Genomic DNA, 14,090 nt, shown 5'->3' with positions numbered 1-14,090 from the left:
GTAAAAAATAGTAGTCAAATTGAAATTGAAAGCAATCAACCCAACACCAACACTCACTAGAGGGTGACCAAAAGCAAAACTGGAATTACAAGCCTAAGCAACCATACATAGGATTGCCAGAGGTTCGTGAAGATGACAAAAAACCAATAAATGTTAAGGAACCCTAATCAAGCGAGAATGGAAAGAAATCATGGATGCTAAATTCAAGGTTCTAATGTCTAATCAAACTTGGACATTAGTGTCATTCAAAGGGTCAAGAAAATATCATAGGCTCAAAATCGATATTCAAAACCAAGTATAAAATAGATGGTTCAATCGAAAGAAGAAATGCAAGACTTGTTGCAAGAGGTTTCTAGCAAACAACAAGCATAAACTTTGATGAAACTATTAGTCTTATTGTCAAGTCCAACTCAGTCAGAATTATATTACCCATTGAAGTACATTTCAATTGGGATGTTAGGCAACTTGATATAAACAATGCCTTCCTAAATAGAAATCTAAAGGAAACAATTTTTATGCATTAACCTGAAGGCTACATAGACTCAACCAAACCAGATTATATATATATAGATTGTCCAATGCCATATATGGTTTGAAGAAGACACCAAGAGCTTGGTTTGATAAACTAAAAGACACTCTTCTAAGTTGGGTTTTCCAAAACACCAAAAGTGATTCTTCTTTATTCTTTCTTAGAGATGCAAATCATATCACACTCCTTCTCATTTATTTTGATGACATTATTATAACATGAAACAACAAACAAAACTTAAGTTTATATATATAAGGGTTTAGGGGTTTAACGTTCAGTTATATTCATAGGTTAAAGCAGTATTTCTATTCGGTCTCCAACATTCACAGAGTCGTTCGGTCTTCTGAGTGAAAATATAATATGTGTATGAAAATGCTTTAAAGTAATGTGGAAGAGAATTCCAAGGCAGAATGTATCATGAATGGTTTGGAATGGTAAAGTATGAATGTGGTCATGCTAAGTGTCATTTATCCTGATGTTCTATGATTACTCATTCTCAAGTAGAGACGAGTAACTTATGTTTGAGAACGACAGGAGGTCCTAGTCCATAGGGTAAGATGGGCGACAACATAACGGACTTACCTCGGGTGGCAGTTGTTGAAGGCATCCCAGCTACTACACCACCTGGGTGCAAAAACGTCTAGCTACACAATTCATACAATCCGGATGGTCAAGTTTACGTGGTCGGTCTTTGCTTGTTGTGTGCTCGGTTATTGCTGAAACATGTACATGATGGTTGTATAGTTGATATGTTGTTTTCTTTGCTGGTTTTTATCTTTGTTAAATAATGTGTTGTATGGAGTAATTAAATTACTCTAGCTTACCCTACTTTTTTGTCTTGTCCTTCTCTGTCCGTTCGATCGTTCTCTTCACTGCAATGATCATCCTTTGTGTGTGAGCAGAAGGCGATGAAGACTCCCTGGAGCAAGTGCTAAGTGAGGAGCCCCCATCTTCTTAGATTAGGGTCGTTCGGTTTGTACATAGTATTGTATGACCGTTCGGTTTGTGTATATATCTTTTTGTACACCGTTCGATTGTAGTTAGCTTAAAGAACCGTTCAGTTTTGTTTTGTAAAGTTTAAATTCTATAGTATTTTTGTAAGGTCGTTCAACCATAAACATACTCCTTTTCTCTCAGAACTGAACTGTAATATTGTTAATTGTGAATATTCTATTATATGGTTTTACGCTATATTTTTTGGATGTTACCTATATACTAAGGAAAAATACCATTTATCCTTTGCACTATCCCAGTTTTAAAAAATTCAATTAGTTTTTTTATATGTTAAACTTATTCACTTCGTCTTTAAATTATTTTAAAGCATTTTTAATAATTTTAACATAATGATAATTAAAATTTATACATAAATGATACTTTAATTGATTTTGGACACAGTTAATAAATTTTATTTGTCTAATAACGATAATCTATACAAGAGACTTAGTAGTTAATTAATGAGAGAAATTATTGATCACTGGCTTTTGGTCGATTAGTAAGTACATAAATACAAGTTTTAATTAATTAACTAGAAATGGAGAAAATTCATACATTGATGTTATTGTTCTATGGCGATATTTGGTTTTTATTATCTATGAGAAAAAGTTTTTTTTTTAATCACTAGTTAATACTAATATAATTAAATATGTCAAAATAGGTTTGAATTTATGGATTAATTTATATGATTTATGATTTAAGTTAAATAGATCTTAAAATAGTGACTTCAAGTAGTTTTTTTTTTTTAATCTGTTTGGTTCAATGGATTTAAAGTTTAGGATTTATTGAGTCATTATCAAACTAACATTTTTATTTTAAAGTATATCAAAATGCACTTGTTAAATGTATTATTAAACAAGTATATCATTAAATATTATCCTTCATTTAACTATGAGAGAGTTTAGAAGGTAAATAAAATGTTGAATCCTAATTATCAACCAATTATGTATATATTTTGGTGCTTTAATTGGGAATGTCAATGTCTTGTCTACTTTTATGGATCTTTACTTTTGTTAATTACACGTATAGACATTACTAAAATTGTTTCAAGTAATATTTAGACAGAGATGCATATTTTATTGTATATCCAAGTGAATTAATTAATCTCCCTCTTTTTCTTCAATCTTTCGTATTAATTATAACAGTTTAGAAATTGTCCTAGAAGAATTTGATGATGTTTTACAATATCCACCAAAGAGTTATCATTTCTAAGGGCATCAAACGTCCAATGGATTTTATTCTTGATTTTTATTTACCTAAGAAACCAATTTATACGATTGATTCAAAAGAGTCTAAAAAGATGTAAAAGCAAGTTGGGTATTGAGAAGGGATGATTGTAAGATAATAAGAATTTATGTGTAATTGTTGCTATTCATGTCCCTAAAAGGATGGTAGATCTACATGCAAGAATTATCGTATCATCAATATTACATCTTCATAGATGACATACATGCAAGAATTTTCTTGTAAATGTTTTTGTGAAAATGTATAAATATAGAGTCTTTAGGTAGGCTTTTAGTTCAAATAATAATTTTGCATTGTTTTAGTCTTTGTAAGTAATAAAAGATAGTTTTTTATAATTCTGATGTGTATTTTAGTTTTGAGAAATACAGTGAAGAATTTAAGGAGTTGTGCATTAAACTTGAGAGGTGGAGCTGATTAGATTCTAATGCAGTTGGAAATTGGAAGCAATCATTGCATCAATGTGAATTCTACTCGTTACAACTTGGTGCAAATTGAATTACAACTAGTTATTGATATTCCTTAAAGCCTTAAAAGCTAAACCAAATAGCAATATAAGATGCACCTACCAGTGGATTAAAGACTGGACTAAGTTATGAAAACCTGTTGAAATTAGAGTCTTAACATGAGAAACCTATTGCTGCCAATTCCTTAAGCAAGGAGCTGAATCACTCATTAAAATTAACCTACCATAGTCAATCACGAGGGGTTGAACCTGAGTTCCTGAATAAACTTTTTTCTAAGGAGGTGTTTGCACCTCCCAAATGTCAGCCTACACCTACAAAAAGATGTTACTATCCTACACCGGTGTGAGAGTGAATTAATGACGCTTCCAATGTAGGTGCAAAATTAACTACTCTACGATAAAAAAAAGTTTATTTTTGTCTTTGTTAGCACTTAAAAAACTTCAAAAATAATAGCCAATAAAATAAAAAAAAATTTCTCAATAAACACAAAATTGATTCTAAACGAATTAGTTCTTATAAAACAAACAAAATAAATAAGAGATTATATAAAAACATAATAAATAAAAGAAATAAATAAAATTACAAAAAGATAAAAAGAGATAAAAACAATAATAAAGAAAATAGGATTTGTCATTGGTTCTCTAAAAGTTATTGTTATTAACTTTGTTGATAAGGGAAGCTATGTGACACCTAAACCCATATATCCCATATATATTTTTGATAATGACAACAACATAAATATTTTTATAGTTTCTTGCACACACATTGAACAAAGTTATTGTTTATATTTGTAATTGTGCTTGAACTATATGTTATGCATATTCACCCTGCTTATATATGTGATTATATCTGTGACATGCATATTCATTGATTAAAATTGATAAAAGTTTTTGCACATTGCATATCTGTATGAATTAATCGATTATAGTGTTTATGTAATCTGTTAAATTCACCAGATATCAGTATTTACTTAACAATGACAAAACTACAAGTTTTAATCGATTACATTATATGTATAATCGATTAAAACTCTTGTCTTTGCCTATAATTGATTACTGAGTGCATTGATGAGGTTTGGATTGAAAAAGGTTCAAATGTGTTGAAGTATTGTACTTAACCGATTACACTATTTTCTTAATCGGTTAAAATGAGCTTTAATTGAAAACTGTTTTCTTGTTAAGTCATAACTACCTTAACAGTCATATTTTTAAATGTTATGACTTGCATTCATTACTTAATCGATTACATTAATTGCTTAATCTGTTAAATGTGTTAAATGTAATTCTGCTATAGTAGTATTAATTGCTTAACCGATTACATTAATAATGTATTTGATTAGATTGCATCAATACTGTCATATCTATAAATAAGACGCACAACTCTTTGCATTAAACAACTTTTTGAATCATAACTTTCATATCTGATAAAGTTTGTTGAGTTCATAATTGCAGAAGCGTCTGTTCTCCAAGAATCAAGAAGAATTTCATTTGGAAAGAAATCAAATCAAGGATTCTTGAAGAATTGTGTACTTTCAAAGTTTGATCAATTTGGACTGAGAGGTGTTCTACTGGAAGTTCAAAATTGTTTGCAATCATCTGTGATTGTGGTTTACCTGTTGTTGTTGGCTAGGAAGAGAACTTGTGGAGTTCTGGTTACTTTGAGTGTGGTATCTCAAAGGGGTTGTAGAAATAGGATTGTTCTTTCTGTGTGTTTAACTATAGTAGATTTGGAGTTAGAAAGGAGAGTACATTGAGAGGGTGTCTATGTATTTCCTATTGTAGAACTCAATCTATTTAGTGGATTTACTTTCAATCTCAGATTGATTGAAAGGAAACTGGATGTAGGCATTGAGGCTGAACCAGTATAAACTATGGTATTGATCTTTCTATCCTTTCACTCTTTTATTTCCTTACATTCTTTATTTTCTTCCATTCCAAGAAAGGTTCAAAGATTTTGAAAAGTTTTTCAAAAGAACAATTTTTATTAAACAAAACCAATTCACCCCCCCCCCCCTCCCTCTCTTGGTTGAGAAACTAGATCAATCTATTTCTACAGACTTCTTGTTTAAGATTTCAAATTAATCAATGTAACTTCTCAATTAATTTGTTGGCATTTTCACTTTAAACCAAAGTAACTTCTCAATCAAAAGCAAGAACTTTTTAGATTAATCTTAGCAATAAAAAGAACATAGATAAAAAAAATAAATCACAATAATAATAAAAAGAACAAACAAATTTATTCATCTAACATCAGAATCTAGTTAAGAAATTACAATAAAATCAATCCTAGAGGCTTAATATTCCATGGAATGTAGAAACAATAGAAAAATATATGAATAAAGGGTGGAGAACGTGAAAGATGGTGGAGAGAATGAAATGAAGTCCTTTAAAGAGTTCTTAAGCTCTCCTAATGTGTTTCCCCGAGTCTCTTTATGTAGAAATTGGACCGAGCTTTGTTTTTGGCTTTTCTATTGTTGTAATCTTCTTTCCAATAATGTAATCTCCTTCAATTATCTTCTAAATCATTCAATATCTTTAAGATATATTTGATTTTTGTGGAGGTAAAAAGTATTTAAGAAAATCTTTACTAGATTAAAAAAGATTTGACAAATATTATCTTTTGATATTTATAAATATAGTTAAATAAGATAATTATTTAAAAATATTAAATAAAATATCTAAAGATATATTTTTCCAAAATTATATTTTAAACACTGGTCAATTATCGAAACCCTTTTGTACAAAAAATAAAGATAATCGTATGGTCCAATTTTTGTAGCCTATTCCCTCTTATTGGTTTAGCCAAACTTCTTTACTTTTCATGTTTTTCTTGCCTTCTTCATGCAACGCTTGACTTGGATTTTTGAGGTTTTGATTATTTTCTATTCTTGGATTTATCTTTGAGGTGTCATGAAGTTTTAACCAATTTATTTCTATACCTCCATGAGCTCAACTTAAGTGCAACTACACTAACATACCTTAAAATATCCAAAGAACATTTGTGCAATTAAAAAACTATTTTAAAATATTTTTGCATCTCATCAATGAACCTAATTATAACAAATTCTAATTAATAGAATATTTTAAAGTACAAAAAACCAATTAAGAAATCAAGATTAAAGACTAAATGAGGGCATAAATATGTATTCATCAATCACATAAGAGAGTTGTAACCAAAAGATTGACTTTTCTAAAATTTGTATTAAGAGCTCAAAGGGGTCTTACAATGGCTACTTTAAAGAAGATAAATTTCTTTTTAAAGGTAAAAGAGTTTACGTTCTCAAAATTAGAGGGATACACTTATGAAGGAGGATTAGTGAGATATTTTAGGGATTTAAAAAACCTTAGCTACATATCATAAACATTTCTTTCACCACATATGAAAAAATATACTCAACTTTTGTGAGGAATGCATAACATATAAAAAGGTCAAGTATAAGCTCTAACCCTATAGACTTTACAACCCTTTTCCTGTCCCTAGTTTGCCTTGGATGAATATTTCAATGGATTTTGTGTTTAGGCTTCCAAGGTCAAAGGATGATGAACATGATTCAATCTTTATGGTAGTCAAACAAGTTTCTACAATAGCCCATTTTATTGCCACAATGTTCATGATGCATGTTATATTACAAATATCTTGTTTAAGGAAATAATTAAGAGACAAACTTTCAAAAAGTTCTTGAGCCACTCTCATAAGACTTTATGAGGAAAATTAGGAATTAAACTCTTGCTTTCTACGACTTGTCATCCACAAACCAAAGTTTTTAATAAAACTGTTTTAACCATAGAGATGCTTCATTTCATTGAATTAGAGAGATGAAAGTAATGTTTATTTCATATAAAGTTTAAATAAAATAAGGTGGGTAACACAATAATTTTTTATTCTCATTTCTAGTTTGTATATGGATTCATTTCATTAAAACCTCTTAACTTTGCATCTATTCCAACTTCTAACCTATGTTGGGAAATGATAGATTTGAAAAATCACAATTTATTAAAAAATTACATACTAAAGTTAAAACACTAAATAAAGTTGGTCAATATGCTAAATATGTCAATCAGAACAAAAATGTAATTCATCTTTAAACCAAAAGATTGAGTTTGAATTCACTTGAGAAGGAACAATTTTCCTTCTAAAAGGAAGTCCAAATTATAACTTAGGAGTGATGGACCTTTCAAAGTCCTAAAAGAATAAACAATGATGTATATAAGTTAGAACTACCACATGATTATATCAACGCTACTTTTAATGTGAATGGTCTTACTTTTTATGCATGTTTTACAATTTTATAGACTAATTATCTCAAAGATAACGATGATGATTAGTGTCTAATGTTGAGATCCTCGATGGTCTAACATTAATAGACTCTTTAAAGAGATTTTTTATGATAAAAAAAAATACTTAAATGAATTATACTCATACAAGTATTATACATGTTATTTTTTACATTAATCTCTAACATGTGTTTTATGTTAAATGAAGTCTACCAAGCCATCAAGTAGACATTCATAACAACATACCATCCAAATTGGTTTTGTTTGTTTATAATTTATCAAGCAATCAAGTCATAATAACAAATATTTTAGAGAATATAAAATAAGTGATACATATTTCAAATATATGTTAAACATTGTAAAACTTTCAATGGGACATTTATTTATAATGTTCATATTAAAAGCTTTTATATAGAATGTTTATCAACAACTATATTAAATATGTAGAAGGAAACAAATTATATATAATTCACTCATGATACACTTATATGTATTTAAATTATATTTGTTTTGAATTGTTTCCTTATTAAGAGAAGTCATAAGCACCTTCCAAGATCAACTATTTCCTTAAACTTCTAGATTAACATATATTAACGGATGGATTAATATTTTATATAGTTTGCAAAGATAAAACAAATACCATATCTTAGCAAGAGAAATGCAACGACAATCATCTTCAAAAGCCTATATAAAGGAATCAAAGCTAAAAAAAAGAACACAACAATTACAAGCCAACTATACAACCTTCTAGAACTTGAGTTTTTAAGTGTTCATTTGTGTGTGAGTGAAAACCTTTGAAATTTTTCATGTTTTAAAGTTTCTTTATGAGCTCATATTGCCCCCTTTTAAGAATTATTTCTTTTGGTAATCTAGAAGGTTTTTTCTTAAGAAAAGATTAAGATGTGATAATTAGAAATTATTTTATGTAAAAAGTCTAATTATTACTTATTTACTTTAACTGATTATTTAACGTTAATTATCATTATATTAAATTTATTTTTCTTCATTATATATATTCAACCTTGTTTGAAATTAATCATTATTGTAATGCAATCTTTATTAATTTTAATTTTATAAATTATATAAAAAAAGAATACTAACTTAAAATTAAAATCAATGTGTTCATTTTGATTTTTTCACAAAAGATAAACATTTTAAATGAATAAAAAAGTTAATAGATAAACAAAATAATTTATTAAAAGGGTAAAAAGGGTTGCAAAATAAGTTATTTTAAAAAAAATAAAACAAATTATCAAAGTAATGTTTAGATACCATTTAAAAAATTATTAAAAATTAAAATCATGCATCTAAGCAAGATTTCTCTAAAAGAAACTAAAAGTGTATTTGTTAGCACGATGTCTCTAAGAAAAATGAACACGTGCTTGAGAGGAACCATCTCAATTAAGAAAATTTATAAATTTAAAGTTTTGTTTCGAAACACTGACTTTAAAATAATAGAGGTCACGTTTTCCAACACAATTTACCTATATCCGAATAAAATTTAAAATTTATCCATTTTGATAAAATCACGAAAAACTTACACATCTTTAATAAATTTACTAAAACTTACCGGTGATCTCTTTTATTATGGGTAATTTTAATGTTTTTAAGTGGATGGATATGTAATATAAAAATGACTAAATGTAGAATTTTAAAATTTTTGGAATGTTAATGTAATTTGAAAAGAAAATAGTAATATTAATGTAATTTACTTAAATTATTAAAATTTATAAAATCATGAGTTATATATATATATATATATATATATATATATATATAGACACACATGTATATCAAACAGAAACTGCACATCAATTAAAAAATTAAGAAATTCTAATAACCATAAAAAGGTTTAAAAGTTGGGTTAGTGATCGTACTTTAACATGCCAAGAGTCCTCTATGAACAATGCAACACAAGTTCTAAGAGCTTTAGAGGATTTTCTTTACTGCATACAGGAAAAAAAAAAGTATAATACCTAGCACGATGCCACGTGTAACCAATCAGAACCCCCACTCCCTTATCCCACATCGATCACAAATCCAATCTAATGCTACCACCAATCATGACCTCCAAATGCAATTATCCACAACCAACCACATTTTGATTGCCACATCATCCACCACACATCAAAACCACTTCAAAGTCCACACACACACACTTTGCCTACTACACTGTAATCACAGGCCAAAGAACCTGTGAAGATTTTGAGTTTTGAGCACAATGGCCTCCACCCAATGTTTCCTGCACCACCATGCCCTCACCAACCCTGCTAGAGCTTCACCACAGCGCCAGGTGCTGACCACCAAACCTAACCACATTGTCTGCAAGTCACAGAAGCAGGTTGTCCAAGAGGGTGATGCCAACACCACCCTTGTCTCTCGCAGGTTGGCCCTCACTGTGCTCATTGGTGCTGCTGCTGTCGGCTCCAAGGTCTCTCCTGCTGATGCAGCCTATGGGGAAGCTGGTATTTCACCCTTTTTCACTTCTTTCATTGCTAAACTATTACCATCTTTCAAGTAGATTCTTGATACAGGAGAGAAAGGAAGAGGAAATGAGTTTCCTAGAGTTAAAATTATCTTCTTTTTAGGTTAACAGTCAAGATATATAAGAAATTTTTACAAATTTAGATATGTAAAGCACACCTCATATCTTTGGAGTGATTACCATGCATGATAAACCTTATAAACCTCAATCATGCAGAAAATTGTTGTCAAATGTGGCTGATATGGCTGTTGTGGAATCCAATTTTGATACTTTGAGTTTAGCTTTGTGATCAACTTTACATATTTGTTGCAGAGAGAGTATCTTTAAGGAACCTGAATGGTGTTGTGTGGTTCATATAGTCGAACTTTCACTTTACTTGGTAATGCTTTATTATTGTTTGTTTGTTTGTCAATGGAGAATAGGAATAGAAATAGATCAGACAATAGGTTATACTTAAACTTTTATAGAAATTTATTTAGTTAAAAAGGTCAATTTTTTTTTGCCAATCAAAACCTTTAGGCCTAACAGGTTTGTATAGTTTCCGACTGTTTTTTTTAACAAAAGTTTTGTCCGAAGTAGAACTCATTCCACTTTTAGTGAAGAAACCGGGTTTTGAGTTCTTAAGGTAATCATACTTCCTTTGGTGTCATGATAGTTAGAGCCAAATAACTCTAATACTTCGCTTTTAATTCAACAGTTATTTTATTGTAATTAAAGTGTGCAGTTTACTTCTGGATTCTGTACATTGCCAATTATAGTTTGTTAGAGTTCAAAGATGAAGAAATAAAGTAATGAGAACCAAAATAGGAAAAATGCATTGTTCTAAGAGTGGTTTTCACATTGCCCTCTGGCTTTGAACCATAAGCCCACTTAAACATATTGCAGAAATTATAATTGAAAGAAAGAGGTTAGTGAGGGTTAGAATATTTTTCTTATAACTTGATCACACAGAACTTCTGATACTATGTCAGGGAACCAACTATCTCAAAACACCACAGAATAGTTTTTATCAAAAATATTTTGGGTATTCTGAAAATTAGACATCAATCACTATTGATTTTATTGCAGCCAATGTGTTTGGAAAGCCAAAGACAAACACAGACTTCCTTCCATACAGTGGAAATGGATTCAAACTCTCAATTCCCTCAAAGTGGAACCCAAGCAAAGAGGTTGAGTACCCAGGTCAGGTTCTGAGATATGAGGACAATTTTGACACAACAAGCAATGTTGCTGTCATGGTCACTGCAACTGATAAGACGTCTATCACTGACTATGGTTCACCTGAGGAGTTTCTATCTAAGGTAAACTTATAGCCTTTGGCTTGTTTTCTACTGAACAATTATGTTTCATACTCCATATCATAGCCAGTGTGTGTACAATAGTCTTGAGTGAAGCTTCCAAAATCTAAGTGAATAGTGTCTACAAAGTTTAAAGATGGTGACAACAGTTGCTGGCTGAAATTCAAGACGTGAGTTTTCCCTTTTGCAGGTGGATTATTTGCTAGGGAAACAAGCCTTCTTTGGCCAAACTGACTCTGAGGTAATTGATTCATATTTTATGAATAGCCTTATGACATGCATTGTTAACCTTATTATTGTGTTATCCTTTCCTTTTCATTTTTGGTAAATGCAAACAAATTTAGATACTAGTCAAGGAAATAAAAATGAGAATGTTCATAGGAAAATAATGTATGAAAACAAAAGAACTATTATATATTTGACATGTACTTTTAGTCACAGCAAGCCCTGTTCAAATTGTGGTACAAAACATAAAATGAATAATTACAGTCTGGAATTTAATTAGAATATACTGTCATCCAATCATAGATTGTCATTTACAGAAAACAATGCAAAGTTTACACTGATGTGATTTTCAAATGGTTAACAGTGTAAAAATCTTAACACTTGTAGTGTAGGAAATTAAACTCAATCAAAAATTTCTATTCTTATAACAAAATCTATAATCTTTTGAGTTTAATCATCAAGAATGCACCAAACGTTGTTGCATATGCTTACTGCTTCTGAACTTTAATTTCTCAGGGTGGTTTTGATTCCAATGCTGTAGCAACTGCAAACATCTTGGAGAGTGCAACACCTGTCATTGATGGGAAAAAGTACTACAGTTTGACTGTGTTAACAAGAACAGCTGATGGAGATGAAGGTGGGAAGCACCAGCTGATTACAGCAACTGTGAAAGATGGCAAACTATACATCTGCAAGGCTCAAGCTGGAGACAAGAGGTGGTTTAAGGGAGCAAGAAAATTTGTGGAGAGTACAGCAAGTTCCTTCAGTGTTGCCTAAGAACATGGTGAATGTTCACTCTGCATGTAAATCATCTTGAAGGGTGTGTATGTCTTGAATTATGTGCTTTTTGTCCACAAGTTCCATTATTTGAGGCAGTTGGTTGGAGTAAGAACTTTGATTCTTAATTTTTCATGTCTTCTAAGGACTTGCCCTCATCTCTTGTACCCTTTTGGATTAAGCATTTTAAGTTGCTATAAGCCATATTAAGAACCATTATGTTTATAAAAGGCTCAAGGGCCCTTTTAAAAGGAAGGTGCTTGAAATATTTTGTAATCATTTTGTTTTTAATTTCAAAACATAACTTTATTAATGGGAAATCCTACCCTAAGAGATACTGCTATCACATTCCATGAAAATTGAGCAGAAGTCATAAGGTTGTACAATCACAATCACAAATATACAACAATGACAGATAATAAGTGCATGTTAAGATACCTCTCATGGACTAAAATGTAAACAATAATTCGGACGCCAGCATTTCACTATTCATTTCATAATATTGGGTTATCTTTTTCCTTGAATTAATTTTGAGGTTTAGGTTTAGCAAAATACAATTTTGACATGATAAATTAAAACTTGTTTTTGTTGGTGCAAAGGAAAACATAAAAGAAACAAAGCTAATAAACCATAGTAGACAACAAATTTTATAAAAAATTTCGGACTTCCAAATAGCATTCATTTTCAGCGAGTTTGCTCTCTCATTTAGCAACTTATCCACTACACCTTTAGTTCCCACTGAATATGGGCAAAGATAATATCTCAATCCTTTAATACCAAAGACCTAATAAATGTTGATGTATTTATTATCTGTAATTATTAAATTATTATTTTTTAGCTTTAATAAATTGTTATTAGAATTTACTAGCATACTTTCTTTAAATAGTAAATCTCCTATAATCTCTCTTTATTGCATATCTCTTTCCATCTCCAATATTAATGTAAAACTATTCTATGATGCCTATTTAAGAAAAGAAGGCTACAAAATACAAGAAAACAATTCTAAGCAAATAAACCTCTCATATGTTCTCTCTTGTCTTGATATTTTGACATGGTATCAAAACTTGTCTCTGAACCATAGTCTTTTTTTGGGTTCTAGTGTTCTTTCTTCTAGGTATCTTGAGGTTGGAGTAAACACCTATGAATCGTGCCCTTTTCTTAGGTTCTAGTGTTGTCTCTTGTGTGTATCTTGGGATTGGAGTAAACACCTCTAGTGGATAATCAGGATCTTCTGCCATTATTTTCTTTTTGTCTTGATCCGAAAAGTTTTCTGAGTTCGTTGCGCCCTCTTCATACTTAGCACACAGGTTCGTGAGGTTTGTGCTGTCTACCTGGTTGTCATCTTCTTTTTGTCTAGATCCGAAAGTTTTGTTGTGTCGCTTCATACGCAGAACATAGGTTTGTGAGGTTGGTGTTGTCTACTTGGTTGGTTAAGCTCCTTCAAGGAAAATTGATGTTCTACCCAACTAACCGAGCTCCTACCCGATAGATTGAGCTCCTACCTAGCAAGCCAAGATCCTAACCAGTAATCGAGCTCGTACCCAACAAACCGAGCTTTTACCCTAGTAGTAGAAGCTTCAACCCAGAACCTAGTAGGTCGAGCTTCAACCTGACACCTGACAAGCTAAGCTTTAACTTGGCAACACATAATATTTATCTTTTCTTTCATTATGTCATATGATAAATCTAAATCATATATTTTTAATTTTAATGAAGAAAAATTATGCTGCTTGGGAATTTCAATTTAAGCTCTTTGTCAAATGAAAAGAATTATGGATTCATATTGATGGTCGAGTTCCA

At 30.5% G+C, this 14,090-nt stretch overlaps 1 protein-coding gene across 1 annotated transcript; it reads left to right on the top strand.

The window, feature by feature from the left end:
* The first annotated feature begins 9,653 nt into the window (after positions 1-9,653).
* LOC108343537 (oxygen-evolving enhancer protein 2, chloroplastic) lies at positions 9,654-12,566 on the top strand. The gene is made up of 4 exons (XM_017581882.2): positions 9,654-9,970; positions 11,059-11,291; positions 11,479-11,529; positions 12,030-12,566. Exons 1-4 carry the CDS (start codon positions 9,727-9,729, stop codon positions 12,288-12,290), a joined length of 789 nt encoding a protein of 262 aa, XP_017437371.1. The 5' UTR covers positions 9,654-9,726; the 3' UTR covers positions 12,291-12,566.
* The last annotated feature ends 1,524 nt before the right edge of the window (positions 12,567-14,090 follow it).

Source organism: Vigna angularis, chromosome 6, assembly GCF_016808095.1.
Source record: "Vigna angularis cultivar LongXiaoDou No.4 chromosome 6, ASM1680809v1, whole genome shotgun sequence".
Taxonomy (NCBI): domain Eukaryota; kingdom Viridiplantae; phylum Streptophyta; class Magnoliopsida; order Fabales; family Fabaceae; genus Vigna; species Vigna angularis.
This window is presented reverse-complemented; position numbering and strand designations above follow the sequence as displayed.